General features: G+C 44.7%; 1 protein-coding gene across 5 annotated transcripts in view; it reads right to left on the minus strand.

Moving 5' to 3' along the window:
• CEMIP2 (cell migration inducing hyaluronidase 2) overlaps positions 1 to 24,789 on the minus strand; it is a 105,287-nt gene that overhangs the window by 73,985 nt on the left and 6,513 nt on the right. Inside the window, exons 1-2 of one of the 5 annotated variants that reach the window (XM_034647219.1) lie at positions 19,282 to 19,779; positions 1,929 to 2,271 (exon numbers count right to left, since the gene is read on the minus strand). In XM_034647219.1, coding sequence (XP_034503110.1) covers positions 1,929 to 2,259 — 331 coding nt within the window. In that variant the 5' untranslated portion in view covers positions 2,260 to 2,271; positions 19,282 to 19,779. Of the gene's footprint in view, positions 1 to 1,928; positions 2,272 to 18,869; positions 19,225 to 19,281; positions 19,780 to 20,406; positions 20,502 to 24,789 lie in introns of those variants that run through there. The other 4 variants (XM_034647215.1, XM_011219104.3, XM_034647218.1 and 1 more) reach the window with 4 other exon arrangements.

Below are 24,789 nucleotides of genomic sequence, written 5' to 3' on the forward strand. Positions count from 1 at the left end.
TTTTGTTGTTGTTGTTGTTTTGTTTTTTTAGAGAGGAAGAGAGAGACTCTTCAGCAAGCTCCATGCCCAGTGTAGAGCCCCACACAGGGCTCGATCTCACAACACTGAGATTGTGACCTGAGCCAAAATCAAGAGTCAGACGCTTAATTGACTAGGCACCCAGGTGCCCCAATTCCTCTTGTTTTAATTATTTCCCAGGAGAGCATGCTTCCCTAGGAACCATCACCAGAAACTCTAGTCTAGTTCTTCCCAGTAAAGTACACTTAATGAGAAAATACATGGTCTGCAGAAAGCACTGATGAACAGCTCCGCAGCCCTGCCTTCCCGGCTGCCCACAGCTAGGCTGCGGGTTCATTATCAAGATTATGTAACAGCAATAACCACAATGAGGCTGACCCTGAAGGATGTCAGCATACCACATATTTCCAACAAAGTTCTACACTTAAACTGCCAAAATGTGAAACTAAAGAATGTTGATTCAAAGGAACCACATCAGTGATTCACTGTTTTAGATGGAAAATGAAAACATCAATTAAAGCCACAGATTTCAGCTTTGATCTTCCCCCCAGATCTGACATCTCTTTACTGCAGATTACTTGGGAAGAATGAACCAACTGCAATGAACATCGTTATTTTGCTGGAGAAAAGGGGATAGGAAATCAATGTGAAGAGCCAATAGAAAGCAACGTGACAAATTCCTTCTGTGGTCTACTGGCCGGGTCAACAAAGATGTTGATATAAACATCTCTCTTACTTCAGGTCTATTCTCTTAGAAGCATTGACACAACCTCCCCCAGAACTTTAAAGTCTAAGAAACCCCTAAAGCACCCATGGAAACGAAATAAAATAGTATCTGTAAGTCTTACAAAGGATAACATGCTTCTCAGATGTTCTATCCATTTAAGGAGGCATCTAATTGGACAAAAATCTGCCGTAGAGAGTAAAAGAAAAAAAAAATTGCAGACAAAAATGATGCCCAATCCAGGGTGTTACGGTCTACTTCTCCTTCAACAGCCTGAGCCCTCTGATTTTCAGACTGGTGGATGGGACTCTATCATGAGGCCATTCTTTGTTGATACTAGATTAAGGCTGACCGACGATGAATTTCTTCAAAACCATTTTAGGTATTGATACATTACCAATTTGGAAAGCAAAGGCCATTTCAGAAATGAAAACCTGCCCACATGATATTTAACTATGAGTGATTTTTAGAGAAATGTATCAGATCTTAAAGCTCCTAATGGATGTTTTCCTTTGAGAATACACATTGTTCCTCAAAAGTACTTGAAGCTTCTCTTTTAGAATAGTCTCCCAGTCAGTTTCAAGCCACAGAACACAAATCTTAGTATTTTCACTCATTAAAAAAAAAAAAAAAAATCAAATGTAGTTTTATCACTACATTTAGTAATTTTCTTAATATATACTATTTTTTCACTTTTCATTTTAAGTAGGCTCCACACCCAACATGGGGCTCGAACTCACAATCATGAAATCAAGTCACATACACTCTATGGCCTGAGCCAGCCAGGTACCCCTATAATTCAGTACTTTTTATCAGTAAAAACGTTTGGCACTCAGAAAACCATACCTACCATGAAGGATAAAATTGTGCTACCGCAAGAATTCAGTAGACTCTTAAAATGAACACTTTGAAAGGAAATGCTCCAGGAACATCTTGAGTGCTGGGACAAAGCAGCAAAGTGGAAAGAAGAGCAATCCTTCGATTATATCATTTCCACTGGATTCCTTTAACAATTGCTTTAATAAGCAGTTATGCCTCCTATTCTTTAATTATATATGAATTAGCTAGAGCCAAGTTAACACAAGTTTTCCTTTTTAGTTCTATTCTACTATTTCCTTCCCTCCTTCTCCTGGACCATGTGCTTTGTATGCGTGCATGCCCACACGTGCATACAGGCGCCACTTACCATCTGGAGCATATTTTGAGGAGATCCCTAAAATGACCGCGAGTGCAACAAAAAATGAGAAACTAGTGATAGCAAAGCAAATGAAAGTATTTTTGTGCCGCTTCTGCTTTCGGCTTTCTCTCTGGGCTTGCTGCTCTTCAGGCGAGAAAGCAAAGCTGGCCCGGGCTTCCTGTCTGATGGAGGTCAATTTGGCTGAAGCTTGGCTCTTTGGAGGAGGAGGGGGCCGCAGGGGCACAACCTTCCCTGGAACATAGCCGGATGAGCGATGGCTGTTTCCATTCTGAGGCTGAAGGAAAGCAGGGGAGTGTCCCCTGGAATCAGTGGCATGCATGATACACTGTCACTGTCAAAAGAAAAAAATCAAGGTTCAGAAACATTGAGAGTTATAATGGTTTTTTTTTTTAAGATTTATTTATTTGAGAGAGCGCACAGATGAGCGAGCAGGGGGAGGGACGGAGGGAGAGGGAGAGAATCCTCAAGCAGACTCCCTGCTGAGCGCAGAGCCTGACGTGGGGCTCGATCCCAGGACCCTGAGATTATGACCTGACCTAAAACCAAGAGCTGGCTGCCCAACCGACTGAGCCACCCAGGTGCCCCTGTAATGGCTTTGTGACGTGGTTTTATTGTGATCAAATCACGTAGCAGAAAACTCACCACTTTAACCATTTTTAAAGTGCACAGTCCCGTGGCATTCAGTACCTTCAAGATTTTGCACAACTGTCACCACCACCCATCTCCAGGACATTTCATCATCCCAAACAGAAATTCTGTAGCCAACAGGCAAGAATTCCCCATTCCTCCCTCCCCACAGTCCCTGGTAACCACTGTAATGACTCTAAAATACCAAGTCAGCGCACACCTCTGACAGAATCACTAACTGTCTTCTAATGTCAATAACCCTGGCTACACCTCTGAATCACCCGCTGACAGGAGTGCCCCGTGCCACACCCCGAACAACGAAGTCAGGATCCAAGCATCTCCATCTTTTTTTTTTTTTTATAATTTTTTTTTTAAGATTTTTTATTTTACTTATGTGACAGAGAGACAGCCAGCGAGAGAGGGAACACAGCAGGGGAGAGGGAGAGGAAGAAGCAGGCTCCCAGCCGAGGAGCCTGACGTGGGACTCGATCCCGAAACGCCGGGATCACGCCCTGAGCCGAAGGCAGTCGCTTTAACGACTGCGCCACCCAGGCGCCCCCAAGCATCTCCATCTTTTAAATGCTCTCCCCGCCACCAAGTGATTCTAACAAGCATCTTGGCTGAGAGCCACTCTCCTAACACAATTGTTCTCAATTTTCATTGTGCCTAAGAATCACCAGGGATATTTGTTAAAAATGTAGATTCCTGGGCTCTCTACGCCAGGGATTCCAGCCCCACTGGTGCAAAGAGGACCACGGATTTTACATCGTTAACACATACCTGGTGGGACACTGAAGCAAGTGGTCACACTTTTTGCGAATCATGACTCTAAGCTCTTCAAACTGAAGTTAAAGTCCATGCATCCTACGAGGACCCCAAGTTGGCTTGTTCCAATAGACAAGCTGTTTTGTCGAGGTGTTCGATTTCCCTACTAGATTTATCTTTCAGTGAAGCAACTTAAGCATTTGTACCTGTGTTATCCTTTAATTATAGACTAATTCATAGATTATGAATTCATTTAGTGAGAAAACCTAAAGTCTACATTCTCTGGTTAAAAAAGAGACAACAGGCCCAAAATGTGCTAAGGCCATGTCACCAAACTGAGACTTAACACCTAACCTAAATGAGGTCTCAGGCTCTCTCAGGAATGTAACCTTTAACCAGTCTGGAATTACCTGGTAAGCACTAGTAAAACAATCTGCCTGACAGACCCCTGCCTTCCCCAAAGGAAAGTGACCTCGCCTGAAACAATCCACTCTTTGCTAGAAACTTCTTTTTCTGCCCCCTCTGCCTATAAAAGCCTTCCATTTTGCACAGCTCCTTGGAGCCCTTTGCTATCTGCTAACGTGAGATGCTGCCTGATTCATGGATCATAAAGTGAAGCCAATTAGATCTTCCAACTCACTCAACTGAATGCTGTTTTTTAACAATCTCCTTAAATCCTCAAATTTTGTTTAAAAATAGGCATTCAGGGGCGCCTGGGTGGCACAGTGGTTAAGTGTCTGCCTTCGGCTCAGGGCGTGATCCCAGCGTTATGGGATCGAGCCCCACATCAGGCTCCTCCGCTACGAGCCTGCTTCTTCCTCTCCCACTCCCCCTGCTTGTGTTCCCTCTCTCGCTGGCTGTCTCTATCTCTGTCAAGGAAATAAATAAAAAATAAAATCTTTAAAAAAAAATAGGCATTCAAATATTATGGTTAGAATAATTTTTTAAAAAAATCTAACTCAGGGGCGCCTGGGTGGCACAGCGGTTAAGCGTCTGCCTTCGGCTCAGGGCGTGATCCCGACGCTATGGGATCGAGCCCCACGTCAGGCTCCTCCACTGTGAGCCTGCTTCTTCCTCTCCCACTCCCCCTGCTTGTGTTCCCTCTCTCACTGGCTGTCTCTATCTCTGTCAAATAAATAAATAAAAATCTTTAAAAAAAAAAAAAAAAAAAATCTAACTCAGAGTCCTTATTGCCAGGCACTGTTCTAAACCTCTCACGTGTATCAGTCATCTAATATATTTAATACAACAAATCTCAGTAGCTCCCATGGTCCCCCATTTTACACATGGGAAAAACTGAGGCCTAGAAAGGTTCATTAGCTAGTATATGGGAAAACCAGGATTCAAACCCAGGGTGCTAGAGTTCAGGCTCTTAACCATTATACTAACCATATACTAACCATATACTAACCATTATACTAATGGTTACTAATCACTACAAATGATTCTTACCTAAGAGAAGCTGATACACACATAAAACGAGGTCAGGCCCTTTTTATTCTTTATAGTAAGTACTTGTAAGTTCCTGAGTAACGAGTAAAGTTTTGAATGCAACCCTATTCTGTTACTCTGCAGAGTCAAAGAAAGAATGCAGGGAAGCAAGAAATGCCATGCTTATATCATGTTCTTTTTGCAAGGACCATGGATAAACGTGTTCAGTGGCTTCAGAAACACGATGTTCAACCACTTCCATTACTTCCCTTCCTTAATAACTGGAGCATCTCAGAGTCACCTGTTCATTCAGTACCCTTGTATCTAATCCCCTCATCTTCTGCCAAAACAATGAATAAGATCCGCATCATAACGGTCCCCCAAATTGCTCTAAAACACAGCAAATCCATGAAACACAAAATGTGGTCATTAGAAAAGCCATCAATAAGCATTCCCAGGACCCAAACGACCTGGAAATTAATGGGAACAGAAAGGGAATCTAATCAGGAGTTGATGCTGATTTTACATGGGGCAAAGAACATTCTCAGAATCAGTGTGTCTGTCAAAAACACTTGGTTAGTGGGGTTTGATTTCTGAACAAAAGTAATTATTTAGAAGAAGCTTAAGCTCCGTGACAAAGGGAAGAGAACACGATTCAAGGTGCTATTGAAGAGATTGCTGCATGTGCCACACAGCAGAGCGAAATAATGGAGACATCCTGCTGGAACAAATGAGAAAGTATAACAAAGACCCCTTTATGATCCTTTATTAACAAAGAAAGGGCTAAACTAGATATTCTTGAGTGCCTGGCTCACCAGGGTGGGAGGAGAATCTTGGCTCTAATCTGCTCTGAAAGGGAGTGGGAAGCTTTTGTTCGAGGCAGCAATCATCTGATACTTCATTGTTTCGGGGTGAGAAAGGTTGTTATTACTTAACAGGCTGGAGGGCCCTTTTGTGGGAGATGATGCATCCCCAGATGTACCCACAATATAATAACAGGCAGTAAGAGGCTAAATGAAGCCACCAACCCACTGGGAATAATTTGTGTCTTCACATTCACAAAATGATATCCTAACACGGAAAACTCAGATGCTGTCTGCCACAAACTAAAATGGTCAATAAATGAAAAATAACTGTGGCTGTGTTTTCCCCATAATTCTTTTGTAAAACCAAATATATATATATACACTTTTTAATTTTTATTATTTTTTTTAAGTAAACTCCACACCCAACATGGGGCTTGAACTCATGACCCCCCGAGATCAAGAGTTGCATGCTCTACCAACTGAGCCACCCAGGTGCTCCAAAACTAAATATATTTATGTTCATATTCTGAGCCCATAAGCTCCACTTTACTGGAAAACGTGTAAATGCATAAGCAACAAATACAATCATTCTTTTCCTAAGAAGTAAACACACTGTTGAAAACTACCTTAAAACTACAACCAGGGACGTCTGGCTGGCTCAGTCAGAAGAACATGCGATGTTTGACCTCAGGGTCATGAGTTCAAGCCCCATGTTGGCTGTAGACATTACTTAAATAAATAAATAAGCATTTAAAACATTACAACTAAAAGAATCATTTTATGCAGATTTCTCTTTCAATTTATCATGATTTTTAAAGATACAAGATACAAATACACTGCTTTAGAATTTCATTTGATATTTGTGAGTTTAGGAGCGGTATTATGAATCAATTACTTAAAAATATAATGACTGCTAGTTATAGATTTAAATTATTTGTAGGAAGAACTGACATCTCACTCATTCAATTGTGAGCTCCTGCGGTCACTAGAGAATCGTGGTAAGCACCAGGGAGGACAGACAAAAGATTTGCAGCATCCAAGAAATTCCTAAATTCAATTTTAAACACTTTCTCGAAGGCAGAGTGGAACTGACCAAGGAAATACAGTTGACCCTTGATTTGGGGGGTGGTTAGGGGCACTGATCCCTGCCTCCCCTGCCCAAGCAGTCAAAAATCCATGTATAACTTTTGACTCTCCAAAAATTTAACTAATAATAGCTTACTGTTGGCTGGAAGCCTTACTGATGACATAAAAGTTGATTACCACACACTCTGTATGTTATATGTAGTATACACTGTATTCTTACAATAAAGGAAGCTAGAGAAAAGAAAATGCTATTAAGAAAACCACAGGCAACAGAAAATAACATGTACAGCACTGGGCTAGTGTGAGTTTGGGGTTCTGAGAACAAAGAGGCACCTAACAGAAGAATGCATGAAGAATTCCCTCTGGCTTTCCAGACTTCAAGGTGAGTATGAGCTGTCATTTTAAAGTTTTTATGACAGACCAGTGTTTTTACTCAATACACTAATAATTTGCTCATATTACATGTCGTTTTTAAGAGGGCTGTCTTTCTAGTGTAGGAACACAGCACTCTACAGAAGGAACATGTTAGCATTTTATGATGTATTTGAACAGCTATTACGGCCTAAGCTAAATCCCTAAACACAGACAGATAATCCAAAACAGCGGAAAACCAAGTCATTCGTGTTGAGTTTGGAAATGCACTCCGTGAAGGTTCTGAAGCATAACTTTTGGTATGTGAAAGAATTATCTCATATGTATTTACCAGATGGTAAAAAGGCTTACCTGAAAGGCTTAGCAGCAATTAATTAATTACAAAGTAAAATCAGTGAGTAAAAAAATATCATTATGTCATACTTCATACTATCATATGAATAAATAAATATCATGCCATTAAAGATCTTCCCAGGGAATTTAGGCAAACATTTAAAGTACATAATACAAGAAATTACTAAGAATATGAAACCATATCAACTTGAAAGATATAAATGCAAACACTAAAAAAGGGAAAGCATTCAAAACCTATTACTTTTGTCTAAAAAAAAAAAACTCACAAAAAAAACACCTTTAAAACTTGCTGTTATTTTAAATAGAATTCTTCTGTTGGATAAAAAGAGTGTATAACCTCGGGGCTCCTGGGTGGCTCAGCCGTTAAGCAGCTGCCTTCGGCTCAGGTCATGATCCCAGGGTCCTGGGATCGAGCCCCACATCACATTGGGCTCCCTGCTCGGTGGGAAGCCAGCTTCTCCCTCTCATACTTCCCTTGCTTGTGTTCCCTCTCTTGCTGTCTCTGTCAAATAAATAAATAAAATATTGTTTTTAAAAAGTGTATAACCTCAAACAGTAACTCGAGATGGGAAGGGTCTGTGCATTTGGCAAGAGCACTCAATTAAAAGGAGTAATCACAGAAAATAATTTATTTTGGAATTTCAATAACGTTAAAGGAGATCCGATTGGCGAGAGTTTCTTGGGCCTATAAAAAAAGAGCATGACTTTAAGAAAACTGAGATATGCTCATTTAAAGTCGTCAAACACCATGCTATCCTATCCCATCCATGAAGCCCTGTCATCTCAGGGTTCTACAAGAAGTTCCTTGGTTGTTCTTCCCTGCACTCTGTCTAAAACTCTTTTTGGGGGGCTCCTATCCTGGCTGGCTCAGTTGGTAGAGCCTCTAACTCTTGATCTTGGGGTCATGAGTTCAAGCCCCACACTGAGTGTAGAGATTACTAAAAACAAATTTTTAAAATAAAACTCTTGTTGGACCATCTTGCTTTCTGCCTTATGTTTCAGTTAACATGTGGACTTGTCCATCCAAGCCCTGCAGGTGACTATGAGCTTCTTGAGGACAGGGACTAGTCTTACGTATCTTAGTATTCTCACAGGACCTTACACACAGTAGGTCCTCACTAGGTGCTTGTTGAACTTAGATCACACCCTACCTCTAGAGACCGACCACACACACACACACACACACACACAGAGGTTAGAATTTCCCACTCAATCTTTCTTCAACATCCTTGAGGCTCTGGGAAATTCGTCTTGTCTGCCTCTATCTGTTGCCCTGATTTGGGAAAAACTAAGGACATTTACTACTTCAAGCAAAAAACCCAAAGCATTAATTTTTACAAAATGCAGTCCTAGCGTGCAATCGAGCAGGTGACTAAAGATATTATTACCAACTGCAAACAGGAATTCTAAAGATAAAAAGCGGCAAACTAGACAAGCTCAACCTTTCACAATATTTTGTAATACTTGCAGCAAAACAGTAGGAAATGCAGTAGGCACATAGGAAAAAGGACGGTGTTCCATCCCACTTCATATCATGCAGAGAGCCGATAAGTGCTATGATCTGGGGCGCCTGGCTGGCTCAGTCAGTAGAGTGTGCCACTCTTGATCAGCAGGTCGTGAGTTCGAGCCCCACACTGGGCACAGAGCTTACTTTGAAAACAATGTTGGGATCAAAGGAAAAATCTTCTCAATACAGACATAGCGGTAATTCAAAGCCAGTAAGTGCTCTTTAAAAGGGCTGAGTTTTCACGTTCTTTCTACTGCCCAGATGCTAACATTGAAGACAAACCGCCTACTACACATGCTTATTATTCACACAGTGGTTGAGGACGCTTGCCCTCGAGGCTGTATATTCATTCCCCCAAACCACACAGCCTCTCCAACGCAGTGGAGGGGGGCTCTCCTAGCCCACTGTCAAGCCATGCGTACTAACCCCATCCTATCGAAAACCCAATGAAAATGCACTACTTTCAACTCATTTAAAGTCTTTTAAACCCTACCTACACTTGCTATGCGAACTTATTTTTGAATGGAAAATTCAGGGTTACAGGAACAGTCAAGATGCTGGCATCACCTCAAGTTTACTCTTCTTTGATCAAGCACATAATTCTTGAAACAGTATCTAGTCTAAAGGTCGATTTTGCAAATTATAGTTGAGTTTCGGAACAACTGGCCAAAATCTGGCTGAGGAAACTTCCTTTTATCAAGATCTTCGTTGGTCTTTACCACACACCCACTGGTATGCTCTCGGTCACAACAAAAAGTAACACACGCCAGGAACAAGAGGTGTTCGTGAATTATCTTGAAAATAAATGATAGATGTTTGTAATTATTAGTAATTATGACCTAATTAAAATTTTAACCAGCTCCTAATGGCCTTGAACTTCCAATGAACGGTTCCAAGTTCCAATCTCCCATTTTTAAGAGAAAGATAACCTCAAGGAATCAAGTATAGGGTGTTGGGGGAGGGTGTAGTTATAGATTCAGATTATGTCTACAGTTGATTAACAATGAGCTCAGCACTTTAATCATATAAAGCTGTTCTGTAAGAAATAAGCTTAGAAAAACCGACTTTTTGCCCTTTAGTTTCTCAAAATGTCAAATAAATACTTAAGTGCGATCAATATTTTCATGAAGATTACGTATTTAAATACATATCATAAAGATTTTTCAAAAACAGTGGTTTATGGGCGCCTGGGTGGCTTAGTTATTAAGCATCTGCCTTCAGCTCAGGGTGTGATCCCGGCATTCTCGGATCGAGCCCCACATCAGGCTCCTCCGCTAGAAGCCTGCTTCTTCCTCTCCCACTCTCCCTGCTTGTGTTCCCTCTCTCGTTGGCTGTCTCTGTCAAATAAATAAATAAAATCTTTAAAAAAAAAAAAAAAGGCTGAAAAGTTTCTGGGGGAACATCCTTCTACACATAGTTTAGGGGAATATCTTTGAATGCATATCCTATTCCCAGAGCATATAGGATAAAATACATTTTTAAACAATAATCCTTGCAACAGAATTCAATAGAAATGCTAGGTCTGTACTTATAGCTATTTGGGAGAAAACAGACAGATGGTGGAGGAAAATTAAGTTCAGTTCCATTCAGAGATCAGCTTGGTTTGTGCAAGCATACACCTGAAGAATCCAAAGCCCTGAGACCTCCAAACAGAACAGTGCTCTCAGACAAACCTGTTCTCCATCATTACCTTGCACAGGAAGGCCTTTTGTCTCTTCTTTTCAACTCTCCAAACCAAGGTGAGTCACTATCACCTGCAGTTGCCTGACGTGTCCCCAAGAAATACGACACTTGGCATGGTTAGTTTATTTACATTCATTCTGGTTTACTTTTACTAAGCTGATCATGCCCAGGCCAATGTTCAGAGGCAGAGGGGAAGCACCAACCCTCCATTAAAAACCTCTCCCTATGCGGGGAAAGGATACGGGCTGACAAATCTTCATTTTTATTCTCCTACCTTCTTTTTCCACTTGGTCAATTTAGACACATATGATGAATGATATTCCCCAAAGCTGAGCAACTATTACGTATAAACACCAATACACCCACACTTCTAGTCTAGTCCCATGCGTCATTGTTCACAGTACCTCCTCCCTCAGAAGGAAACCACTCTCCCAGTACATACTAACTCTGTGAAAATATAATAGGGAGAAATGACAAGGAAATTTTCAAACCTATAATCTCCTAAAAAGACTAAATTGACTAAAAATTATTTTTTGTCGCTAAGCATTTGAGTCAGAATAAGTATTATTTAAAACCAGAAGACATTGGGTTTTTTTCCTGCTGAGATACTCACTTTTTGTTAAGCTCTACTGTTATTAAGCTCTTTGCCAGAAAACCATAGTCAGGAAATAATAAATCCCCGGAAAACAAAAATTAACTAAAAATACTAAGAGTTGGGTTATGTGGAAAAAAACAAGCAACAAATGAATGCTGAGTTTATGGGACTGCAGTGAAGGAATTCAGATTAGCAAATCGGCTACAATTTCACTAAAGTGGATATATCCTCGAAAATTAGGTTGGAATCCCCTGTTAAATATGGATTCCTCTGAACAAAGAGTCTTTATCCATAATATCTGGTGCACAAAGTAATCCAAGTGAACACTTTCCCATCTTAAATTTATATAGGCGACTTTTAAGAAATGTTTTTAGTTCATTCTTATAGTCCTCTCATTTATGCAAGGGACAGGAGACAGATGTCTGATTTTCCTGACACCAAACATACTCATTAATCCTGTCTTTTTCAAATCTGTTAAGCATCTCCCTGAAAAGCAGTGCTTGACCCCAAAGCCAAGATGGCGGACAGAGCGAAAAGGCTGAAGAACATTACCATGGGCAACAAAAGACAAGCAAAAGAAAAAAGGAAACAGACCCACAGACCAACAGGAGAGAAAGGCTGACAATGAAGAATTTCTAACACTCCTGACCCAGTCAAAAATAAATTTCAAAAAAGCAAAGTAGATAGACCCCTGGGTGGAAGGAAAGAACTGAAGGATAAACAAAATTGAAGGCAGAACAATCTTCAACTTGAAAACGGGAGAAAAGAGAGGGTGGGTTGTTTTACCTACCAGTCCTCTGGTCTTCACTCCTATTTCCTTTTCCCATTATTTCTCAGCTTCTTTTTTCTCCTTAATTCTCTCTATTGAAAAGCTGCCCTCTTTTCTCTCCTCCTTCCCAATGCTCCTTAGACCATCCCCCTCCGCCCTTGTTCCCCCCAGGCTGGGAGGACACAGGCTCCCAACCTGCTGACAGTGACGGATGGCTGCCAGAGAGGCACACAATGCCCAATGCAGGCGTGTCATCAGCCTTGCAGCTGGCCTTCGAAAGAAAGAACCAAAGCCAACGTCTGACCTGAGGGAGGCTGATTTAATTAAGGTTACAGCAAAGGGCAGAGCCCGCCTGTGGGCTGCATTCTCTGCCGAGCACCAAGGACAAAGTCTGAAAATACTTCTCAAGAAGAAAGAGCCAAGAAAGTTACGTTGGTTAAAATACTGAAAGTAGGAAAAAAAGAAAAGGCAACAGAGATTTGCCTGATAAAGAAGCAGAGACGCATCAAAAGTCCACGATCTCCTGAGATACAGACATCAAAACGCAATGACAGTAGAAAGTGGGTAACGAGGCGGTTTGGACATGCCTTCCAAACTAGGAAATATTCCAGATGAAGAATGAGATGCTCAGATTGAAGTGATCTGGGGCCACTCAATCCAGCATCAAAGCGAAGTTTCTATTAATGGCAGGGCCGGGACTGGAATCCAAATGTACTATTTCTTTTACCTACAACACACAGCCTATTTTTAATACAATTCTCACCACTGAGAGTAAAGGCCTGCCCGACAGGGAACACATTTAGGCTGGAACATCTCTTAAGAGACTCTGCTAGATGATGGGGACCCAACGGTGTACAAACAAATCTCTACCTTCAAGGAGCTCAGAGCTCAGTGTTGGGGGGTCAGGAGAGGACCCAAGTTAACAAGTAAGTACAGTGCATGTCAGGGTAAAGACCCTGGGCTGGTGGGTGTGAAGATCGATCACCTGAGTTTATTAGAGCTCTATGAATGGAATGGAGTTACATTTTTAAAAGCCCTAGCAAACTGACTTACCCAAATGCATGCCACCAGACCACGACCGATAGCTTCCTTTGTGTGTAGAAACTAAAAGTTACCACAGAACTCAGCCCCTAACACGACAACACACTGTCCAACAATGACCAGTATGGGAGGAAAACAACAGAAGTTTCTTGAATTCTCTGGAAGGCTGGCAGGCACAGCATCACCTGCAGATGCGTCCCTGGTCAAAATAAAAACAGTCCTAGTGCCTGATCTCCTGGGGTGTCTGAAACCGAGGCTTCTGGAAGGGACCATATTACACCTCCTCCCATCTCGAAGTCCAGCAAAGTCAGCAGGGAGGACCAACGAATGAGCAATTACTCAGCATTAGAGGGTGCGTGGCCTCTGCATAGCTGAGCAGGGACAGAATACCGCCAGCGGCAGTGGGACAGGTAAACAGGGCCTGCATGATGAGCTCAAGGGCCTTAAGCACAAAGAGGGAGCAAGAAGAAATACTTGAAGTTAGCCAAGCTCAGACCACAGAGTAACTCAGCAGAGGGGGAAAGTTATCCATGAGCTAGCTGACCACACATTGTGAAGCGTGACCATATGGAGAGGACAGGCAGTGTCTAAACCAGCACAAGCACTCGGGAAAGCAGCTATTAATATTCATCAAAAGACGTCATTAATGTGCGGAAAAGACGATTCATCTTCCATTTGGCCTTTTCAGCTCTATCTCTACACACAGCCCACTTGCTACCAAACTGCTAGCTTCTCAATATTACTAGCACTTTGTTTCTATCTGAGCATGTCCTAGGGTGGCTGGGGAAGGGCTGTCATCAAGTACCCATTGCACGATTAAAGCCACATCTCCGGCATTAAAGAAATAGAATTTTTTGAATCCTCACACGAAGTGGATTTTATAGAGGTGACACTGGTGGTAGTAAAAACCAGTATGTTTTTTTACCACAATAAGAAAAAAAAAAAAAAGACTCATTTTTCTCATTCCTTCTGAAACAGGAATCAGGCATTTGTCCTTGTGCTCAACTTAATCTTTCCACTCCCTAAAATGTTAATAATTAATTTTCCAACCTCACTGTATGCGGGGAAAAAAACTCTTCATTCTACAGGGAAGTGAGTCACCATCAGTGAGGACCATTATAAGAACAGAAGATAGGCAGTACCCAAGTGCGAGCCAACAATTAGGCAGGAGCCCCCAAATCAATAATAATTTCACTCCTCAGAGAGACTTCATAATTAGATATGACCAAAACATCTGACTTGTGGTGGATATTCATATGTTTTAAGATATTTATATCAAACTCAGAGTCAATGAGGACAATTCTTCTCTCCGTGGCTTAACATGGATCGTCTTAAATTGCAATCCTTTCAGGCAACAAAGTTCCAATCACACTTCTATGCAGTGTTAACACCATTTTAAAAACTATATTAAAGCTAAGACTGCTACAAGCTCTCTGAGGCAAACTTTTCATAATATAAAGCGTCCAAGTGCTGTCAACCTTTTACTTACCGTCCAAACGAAAGTGGAGCCCTGATAAAGTAAATATCAAAGGTTGATCACTTGTGCCCATGTAATGAAAATAAATGTCACGTTCCAAATCTGGCTACAAGGTTAGACTAATACTAACGATTTCAAGGCAGATTTGCCTAATCGATGAAAAGACAGATTTGATGGGAGACAGCAGTTCCGTGTTTTAAGCCATATGCAGCGTCCCAAGCTGTGCCATTTTTTTAAAGAGGCATTTTCATAAGGATCCTATGCTTCCTTCATCTTGGTACTGCTCATAGCAACCAGCACAGAGCCTTGCACATCTTAGGAATGCAGTAAAATATTTGCTGAACGTAGTTCCTGACAACCAACATTAATGGCTTCCCAAAGCAAGTACAGGGAAAACAAAGGGCCATGCCAACGTATTTCTAATACACTTGCATCCTATGATTCACAACACAAATCTGAATAATGTTTCCAGGAACTTGTTTTTAAAAAATGTGCACTTCTACAATATTTCACATTTGTGTACTATTCGTGAAAAATGCAAGTAAAGCTAACATTATTTTTACACTTAGTTCCCTATTTGCCAGAAATTTCTTACAAGTAACATCACCCCACTGTGTACATCATATCATGTGTGTCATGTGTAAATCCTCCCAGACATAAAAGGTGGAGTGTCTGCTTTAAACTTGGGTGCAATGGGTTTCTAAGCCCAAATGCAAATTATTTCCCCATTAAAACATTAAAATAACTAAATTGCTAACAAAACCAAACAGGAACAAATTAGAGTATATTAGAGGGGGAAAAAATGCTGACTGGAAATAAGGACAAAGGGGCTCTTGTCCCTGCTCAGCCATTAATTTACTATATGACCTTTTTACCTAATTAGTTAGCCTCTCTGGGTCTCAACTTCCTCATTTTAATATTACTTTTAAAGCCCTTTCAACTACATGCTAAGATTCAACATGTCCTGAAAACTGATTTACATTCGTACTGCCCCCCCTCCTCCCCAAATCACATTGAACGTGCTAGTTCAAATATGTGAGTATGGATTTCTATCGAAGGCAATTTATTAAAATGTCAGATGAGCTTAAGTCCATTTCAAGCAGAGAATCAGGCAAGTAGATTAAAACAAATAGTGCTTGTAGATTCAAGTTTCACCTAGATAGCAACTGTTCTTACTGGGGGAACAGCCTTTTCCTTTAACAGCATCCTTGAAAATTGTACCTCTTTACAAATGGAGAAAACTAGTCAGGGCCATTGCTAGGGTCTCAAAAATGCAGCTGCATGGCTTTTCCTTCCTTTTCCCTTTTCCATATTCATCTTGTGAGGGGAGAGGAGAGCAGAAGGGCTAGCTTGATTGGGAGACAGGGGAGAAGAACGTGGCAGTTTCAGGACAGACCTAGACAAGCCCCTCTCAATTGAGGTACTGTACGAGTCAGCCCATCCTTCTAATTAGTGCTCACAACCCAAACGCAATGAAAAGATTTCCTGTGGCTGTGATGGGAAGAGGCCTGGGCACGTTGAGGAATGCCCTATGACAATAACCAACATAACCATCTGAAAAACTGCGCTCAAGCTGAGATTCAGAACGCTCCGGAAAGGGTCAACAAAACAGAAATCTGTCACTGAGACCAGTTAGACTAAGTTATGATCTGGAGCTTAAAAAATTCTGAAAAGAACATATTCTGGAAGTACCTTTTGATACCAAACAGCACTAACCTATACGGTACTCTCTTATACACGCAGCAAATTAAATCAAAGTTAATCCACAAAGAATTCAACAAATTATTCTTTTTTTTTTTTAAAGATTTTATTTATTTATTTGAGAGAGATAGAGACAGCCAGTGAGAGAAGGAACACAAGCAGGGGGAGTGGGAGAGGAAGAAGCAGGCTCATAGCGGAGGAGCCTGATGTGGGGCTCGATCCCATAACGCTGGGATCACGCCCTGAGCCAAAGGCAGGCGCTTAACCGCTGTGCCACCCAGGCGCCCCTCAACAAATTATTCTTAAACCAATTTTACAGATGAACAAACAACATGTGAAGAATTGGGGGATCCGGCCAGCAGCAAATGGTTAGCAAATGTCAGAGCCTCGTTTTAAACTCCATTCTGACTTCAAGTACTCCAATCTTTACATTTCAAAATGGTAGCACTGACGCCCATGTTCAGTCCCTATTATTTTTGTCTGATTTAGAAAATTTTATTTTTCACTAAATTGCTTCCTTGCCCCCCCCACCGCCCCCGCCAACTCCCAATCTGGTCCTCCTCTGGCTTCTTAAAGCTTTCTATGCATCATGCTCCGAACACTCATACACACTGACTGGGCCTTCTCCAATTGTTCCTTTCCTTTTCCCCCAGCCTGGGCTCATTCCTTTCAACAGCAGAGACTGCCTCATCTTTTACAGATGGAAGCCACCGCACACATTAGCTTTGGCTCCCTGTGACTTCCAAGTTTGAACCATTCCATCCAACTCCCTCTCCCCACCGACAAGCACACGGTGGGGATTCAGATTGCTTCCCAAGTGCCTGACACTCGATAGGTGAATAAGAATTGTTAGTTGAATGCATGNCGGTGGGTGGGTGGGTGGGTAGATGATGCAAGATCCTATTTTATAGCACTTTACAAAGTACACATTTACAGCCAGTATCCCATGGGAATCTAAAACTGTGCACTTAATAATAATCATTTCAGGGCGCCTGTGTCGCTCAGTTGGTTGGGAGTCTGCCTTTGGCTCGGGTCATGATCCCAGGATCCTGGGATCAAGTCCCATATCGGGCTCCCTGCTCTGCAGGTGGCCTGCTTCTCCCTCTCCCTCTGCCTGCAGCTCTCCCTGCTTGTGTGCTCTCTCTTGCTCTGTCAAATAAATAAAATCTTTTAAAATAATAATAATAATCATCATGTCAGTGTTCTCTTTCTGCACTGCGGCTCATCACAGCATTCTCAAATTCAGAACCGGGCAAGAGGTGCAGAGCTGGTTAGTAGCCTTTCAACTTCTGAAATGGCCCACCACTACTTTCCTTTCTAAGTCTGTCTTCTCGCCGCTCCCAAGGTAGCTTGGGAATAGGCTAGACTAGGTTCATTAGAACATGAAGGAGGTGTTGTCCCATTCTGGTTTCCTATTGTGAAATCTGAGACTTCGGAAAATCTGTAGGTTACAGGTTAGATCAACAAAGAGCCTGGACTCAAACAAATTCGCTGTGACCAAGAAAACCTAAACAAGCACAAGGGAGGAATGTACTAATTGGACCTCCCTGTCCACACACGCCTAGGCTTCCTGCACAGGCTGTTAAAGCAGAACAGGGAGGTGAGGACTCAAAATTCACTTCTAACCTTAATTTTCTGAGCTTAAACACACATTCATCAGATAAAACAGGATCAGGTGGAATAACTGAAAGCCAGAAGCAGACTTCCAGTTCCACCCCACACACTCTGACCCGGTAGTGCAGGTACGGAGAAAGTGAGGGGAGTGACTTTAAGGTAAAGGACCCAACACCAGAAGGTACTACCCAGTGTCAACTAAGCACAAGTACCCACCGCACTTTCTTCTGCTTTGCCAAGAAATGCAAACCCAAAAGAGCCCTTGAATAGCTAATCAAAGGCACATAACCAGAGCATGATGCCCAGACCAGTTCTGAAAATAGCAAGCTTCCTTCAAAGGTCAAAGATTTAAGAGCTCCTTTTTGCCCACCAAAGAACCCTAAGGCTAAATACTTGAAATGCATTTTTAACACAGAGCCACTTCCAACAGGTAGGTCTGGCTGCCCAGAGGGCTGAGGCCCCTCAGCTCAGGTGAAATCTCCCTCTATCCCACTGCCTCTAAATTCTCATTTTGTCCTAGTAAGGGCTCCCGAAAACAACACGTGCACACCCTCAACACATGCAATTATGCAACAACCCATCACATTGTCACACTGAAACCAGGAGAGTGGACACAAGCCAGTAAGTGGCTCCTGTGCGGAATGAAAGTTCTTAAAATTACTAAGCACTCCATCATTAACCCCGACTGTTGTTGAAATATCAAAGTCTGTTTTCCTAACCTTAGGCAGAGAATTTAAATGAGTGGTTTCCGCTCCCTCAGCAGAGAGCATCCAGGGACATGGGGACCTTGGTTTTACTGCAAAGGATGTAGCAACTGGCATTAACTACTAACTCTGGGATCCCCACAGAACGGGATCCCCTCCTTTGCCAAGACCTCCCAACTCTGCAAAGTAAAGCTGGGAGTGGGGTCCAGTGCTGAGACTACCCCAGCCGTAAAGAAAGCTGCAAGCATTTAACCCCCCCCTTACTTTTACCAACACAAAGCGGGGTAAGGTTTGAGGGGTTGGTTCACCAACCCAGGGGAATAAAGAGACAAAGGTCACCCCAAACGCATCCGCGCGCGCACCGACGCCGAGACTCTGCAATGCACATTCTACCAACCTTTCACCGCGGTCGGCTTCCTGTGGGGTTTACACCCCCCACCCCAACACTCTCGGGAAAGTTTGAGGCTGTTCACACCGACTTTCAAAGGTCCATTGTTTCCTTCCCCGTAAACGTAATGAAAAGAGAGACGGAGAGAAAGGAATCAAGACGCGGTTCCCCAGACCCTTTCTTAGGGAGAGGATTTACTCCGGGGGAGTCCGGTTACTCCGGATCCGGAGAGGAGAGAGACCGGGAACGGCGGAGCGCGGGGGGAGGGCGGGAGGATGTTTTCCATTTCAGCAGAAATGCCTAAATGCCAGGCCGCCGGGAGCCGGGACTGTGCGCGGGGCCGCCGGCGGCGACCTCGCAGTTGCCCCCGCTGGCAGCTGGGGAGGCGGGGCGCGGCGGGGGGAACCCCTCCGCGACTTACCTTCCCCTCCCCCACTTAGCGTCGGCTACTTCAGGTGCCTACACCGCAGTCCAAAGAGACGGAGCCGAGCTCCTAGCGTCCCTGTGTCCGGATCTTCTCTCCATGGCCAGAGAGCCCCTGGAGCCCCGCGCCTGCTGCCGCCGCGGCCGCCGCTGCTTTTATGCAACTGGCAGCCGCAGCCTCTGCCTGGAGGTGAAACGCTCTCCTCCCGGGAATGACGCGCACTTCCCTCCGCCTCCGCCTCCTCCTCCTCCAGCCCCGAGCCTCGGGGGCAGGGGCCTCGGCTCGCTCGCTCCTGGAGCAGCCGCTCGGCTTTCTCCGCTCTTTCCCCTCCGGGAGCAAGAGAACCTCAGCCCTGGCGGCGCGCTCCCCAGCGTCCCCGCGACGATGGCAGGAGGCGGCAGCGCGGGGCAGAGTGGGGGGTCCTGGGAGTCGCGCTTGTCCCTGGTCGGCGGGCGCCGCGCCTCGCTACGGTCGCGCTCAGCCTCCGCCGGCCAGACAAGCCGCCCGGCTCTGCTGGGCCGAGGGCTGCCGATTGGGCGGGCGGGCGGACGAGACGGAGGAGGCGGGGGGAGAGGAGGAGCCTGCGGCCGGAGGAGGCGGTGACCGCGCTGGGCTCCTCCCGCCACCCGGCTCCGCGGGAGCTCGGGACCCCAGCGCTCAGCGCCTGCCGCCGCGGAGCCCGGGAAACGCACCCCCCCGGCTGCGGCTGCAAACTCCTACCCGGCCAGCTTGAACCTGAGCCGGCGCCCCCAGCACCTCGCGGACGAGCCTGACAATAAGCCTGCATCACCCCCCAGCCGAACCTGACAATTGACCCCCCATCACCCCCGGCCGAACGTGACAATGAGCCCCCATCACTCCCGACCAAGCCTGACAATGAGCCCCCATTACTCCCTGGTGGAGCCTGCTCTCCCCCATCCTGTTCTGGCTAAGCCAGACACTGCGCCCCCATCGCCTCCCGGCTGAGCCTGACTGCGCCCCAACACCCCACAGCTGAGCTGGACACTGCGCCTTCACCGCTCCCGCCAGAGCCAGACTCTGAGCCGAGCCATCCCCAAAGGGACTTCCATAACTCGCGAAAAAGTTCTGTGCGTCGGGCCAGCGCACCACGGCCGCCCCCACCTGGCCAACCGCGGGCGCTGGATTCTCAGCCCTTTCCGAAGAAACAGCCCGCTCTCGGACTCGGGACAGCTCCTCTGGCAGCGCAGAGCGGGCCCGGCACCCGACTCTCCAGCCAGAATAAATATAACTATGTTTCCCCACGCCCCCTGCCCGCGTCACTCTGGACTGGCTGCCGCTTGCAGGGGTGGCTCTGAGCAAGCCCGCCCACCCCGATGCCTATGGACCTCTCTGCCGACTCCCGCACCCGGGCTGGAGTAGCCCAGCCGCCACCACCCCGTCCCTCGCTGGACCTGCTCCCACCGAGGAAAAGCCTTGGCTCCCGCCGAGGGCGCGGCCGGGGCTTCATCAGTCAGACCCACGAGGTCCTCAGCTAGTGCAGCTAGTGACAGCACCAGGACTGCCAAATCCAGGCAGTCGTCATCCTCTGTTTAAACCGGAATTGGAAGTTGTCCCGAAAGGGAACTCTTTCAGTGAATACTGTACAGATAGGGGTGTTCATTTTTCAGGGGTGCTCTTCCTCCCCCTCCCCTGCCTTTTAATAAAACCTTAGTCATGTAACAATGACACACCCAGCAGGCGGGAAAGGGAATTCCCTATTTCCACGAGTCTGGTGCAGGAGTTTGTAGAAATCAAAAAATTTCCAAATCTTGGCTGATGATAAGAGTCCCCTGGGGAGCTTTGAAAAATTCGGATTCCCAAACTTCACACAACCTACTGAATCACAGGTGCCTGGAGTATGTAAATTTGAGAAACGGTGCTACATCCCAGAATTAATTAAGACCTTGGAAAGATGCCTGCACAATAGCAACATGGCCCAGTGCTGAGAATTTAATGAAACTACCCAACTTGGGGAGCCACTGTCCCTCTGGGAGAGGGAGGAAGGTTCTTGGAGTGAGGCAGATGCAGGTGCCTTCAGCTGGGGTCCTGATCTCCCGGCCCTGGGATGGAGCCCCATGTGGGGCTTCGCCAGCAAGGGCAGTCTGCTTCTCCTTCTCCCTCTGCCTCTCCTGCCTGCTCCTTCTCGCTCTCAAATAAATAAATAAAATCTTAAAAAAAAAAAAAAAAGAAAAGAAAAAGAAAAAGACAGATGGTTTTGAATGACAAATGGGAAGGGACAATGGACTATTTTAGTGATCAAAGGTGAAATGTTTAGGACCATGCCCTATAAAGACAGGATAGGAAATGTGTCACCCTGTGACCCTAATCACTAGAACCCAGAAGTGTTGCTTTATACGGAAACAGGGTCTTTGCAGATGGGATTAAATTAAAGATCGTGAGTTGGGGAGATGATCCTGGGTTTTCAGGGTGGGCCCTAAGTGCCATCGCATGTATCCGTACAAAAGGGAGGCAGTCGGAAGACAATGTGAGCACGCAAGCAGAGGCAGCCACAGGAACAGAGTGGCGGCAGAAGCCAGAAGGGGCGAGGAAGGATTCTATCCTAGAGCCTCCAGAGGGAGGGGGGTCCTGCCCACTTGGTGATTTCAGACTTCCAGACTCCAGGAGCATGAGAGAATACATTTCTGCTGTTTTACAGCAAGTTTACAGTGTTACAGGAGCCATGGAAAACACATGCATCCTCTGGCCTGCGCAGTGCCAACTTTACATTAAAATGCCCATTTTCTGAATCTTTACTAAGTTCCAGGCACTTTGCTTGGAGTTTGAATATGTAATCTAGTTTAATTCTCCCAAAAATTGTTATTCCAACTGCAGACACAAGGACGCTGGGACTCAGAAAGTCTAGAGAGCCTGCCATAGCAAGAGCCTATTGGAATCAAGTCTGCCAACCACTCAAAGATTAAAAATAACAATTAAAAACTCACATAAACTATTTTAATCAAAGTTTTGGGTTTAAAGAGGTCTTACTTCCATAGCCTATACCTATGGCCAAAATCAAAAGAAATGGACAGGGATATATGGGGATATTGTGCCTGGAGGGCGGGGTGGGCAGGGGGTGTAGGAGACTCCATACCTTCTGCTCATTATTGTTGTGAACCTAAAACTGCTCTAAATAAAGCCTTTTGCAGGTGCCTGGCTGGCTCAGTCAGTAGAGTATGCAACTCTTGATCTCAGGGTTGTAAGTTCAACCCCCATGTTGGGTGTAAGGATTACTTAAAAATAAAATCTTAAAGACTTTTTTAATAAAAAAATAAAGTTTATCAACACAGAAGGGGGCATTGAATCTTTGTGTGGCTGACCTTTGAGAATTTTATAAACTTATCTTCTTGGGTATTTATCAGGAAACATAAAAAATCAAAGGTTCTTAAAATAAGGCAGATGGTTTTGAAAATACAGACAGTCCCCAGCTTCCGATGGTTTGACTTAATTGTTCAGCTTTATGATGGTGCAAATGTGAAATGCATTCAGTAGAAACTATACTTCAAATTTCAAATTTGGATCTTTTCCTGGTCCAGCCAGATGTGGTATGAGACTCTTTCGTGATGCCTGGCAGAGACAGGGAGCCCATAGCTCCCGGTCAGCCCAGCGATCACGGGGGTCAACAACCGATACACTCACAACCATTCTGTACCCAGACAACCATTCTGTTTTTCACTTTCAGCACAGTATTCAATACATTACAGGAGATATTCAACACTTCATTATAAAATAGGCTTTGTGTTAGATGATTTGGCCCAACTGTAAGGTAATGTGGGTGCTCTGAGCACGTTTAAGCTGAGCTAGGCTAAGCTATCATGTTCGGTAGGTTAGGTGTCCTAAATGCATTTTTGACATGATATTTTCAGCGTATCATGGGTTTACCCACGTGAGCTGAGGACGTTCTGTAATGTGAATGGAAGTTACACTGGACACAATCTGAGAGGCCACAGACTTCTCTGGTCAATGGAATTAATGTTGTTACAGACTGCATTCCCAGGGAAGCAGGCTCTGAGACTGAGTGGCAAGATGTTCATTAAAAAATGTCCATGAGGTCAACACCTTTGCAACAGGAAGCAGGATGGGACAGAGGGAAAAGTTGAGCTGCCATGTGAACCCAGCAACGGGCTCAGCCAACCTCCCCTGGAGGCACAGGAGCCAGCATGGCCCTACTGATGCCAGACCTTTACATAGCCCCTAGATGCCGGACCTTTACATAGCCCCCTGAACTAGTCATTGGATGTGGTACATCCTGGCAAGTGGCATGACCTTGGACAAGGCAGCTCAGCAGCCCAGGCAGACCCAGGCAATCCTGGAGAGGGCTGGCTATGGATAACCCTCAGAACTGGTCCTCCCTTGAAGGCAGATCTGGTAGTCTAGTACAAGTATGTAGTCACCTACTCCCTCACTGTTTTTCTGTCCTTTCCAGATGAGGAGGGAAAGCCCCAGGGTGAGTGAGATGCTCACATGATGCCTTGTTGTTTGTTGTCCTGGTGGTGGCAGTGCTCACAGTCTTGAGGCAGAATAGCACCTTGGCTAAGAGTGGAGGCCCTTCGGTCACACTGCCTGGGTTAGAACCATCCCTGCAGGATAACTTCGGACAAGATGCCCAGCCTCTCTGTGCCTATGTCTTCATTTCAAAATGGGAATGAAAAACAGAATGGTTGTCTGGGTGGCTCAGTCAGTTAAGCATCTGCCTTCAGCTCAGGTCATGATCTCAGGGTCCTGGGATTGAGTCCCTCACTGGGCTCCCTGCTCAGTGGGGAGTCTCCTTCTCCCACTACTTCCCCCTCTGCTGCTCCCCCCACTTGCATGCTCACACTCTCTCCCTCAAATAAATAAAATCTTTAAAAAAATGGGAATGGGGCAACTGGTTGGCTCAGTGAATAGAGCATGTGACTCTTGATCTTGGAGTTGTAAGTTCGAGCCCCACATTTGGCATAGAGCTTACTTTGAATGGATGAATGAATGAATAAATGAATGAATGATAGTACCTAGTCCATGCAGTTGTTATGAGGACTATGATAATGCTATAAAGGGCGTAGCCACACACTTCATAAGCACTCAGTGCCTCCGGCCCTCTCTTCTTTAGCCTTCCATGATTGGCTAAATTAGAATCTTGTATCAGGTTACACTCACAATGACTTTTTTGGTGGGGATTGGAAACTGAGTGCCCTAAGATCCAGGCTGGAGGTCAAGGCCATGAAAACATTCAGTGAACACGATCTAAAGGAAGCTGGAACTTTCTTTTTAATGGTGAGGAACAATGGCCACACTCCGAACATGCCTTATTCTTTCAGCCTCTCTGGCTCTGTACACACATCCTTTCCCCATCTCTCTGAAATGCCAGTTCTCCTGGCTGGCCCATCCCTTCCCACACTTACCACTGTCCCTTTACCTCCTGAAAACTAGATCAAATGTGACCCTCTTTGTGAATATTCTAGGGTCAGTCAGGGCCTCCCCTCAGCTCCGATGGCTCTGTACACACATCTGTTACACCCTACCAGCACC

Source organism: Ailuropoda melanoleuca, chromosome 17, assembly GCF_002007445.2.
Source record: "Ailuropoda melanoleuca isolate Jingjing chromosome 17, ASM200744v2, whole genome shotgun sequence".
NCBI lineage: Eukaryota > Metazoa > Chordata > Mammalia > Carnivora > Ursidae > Ailuropoda > Ailuropoda melanoleuca.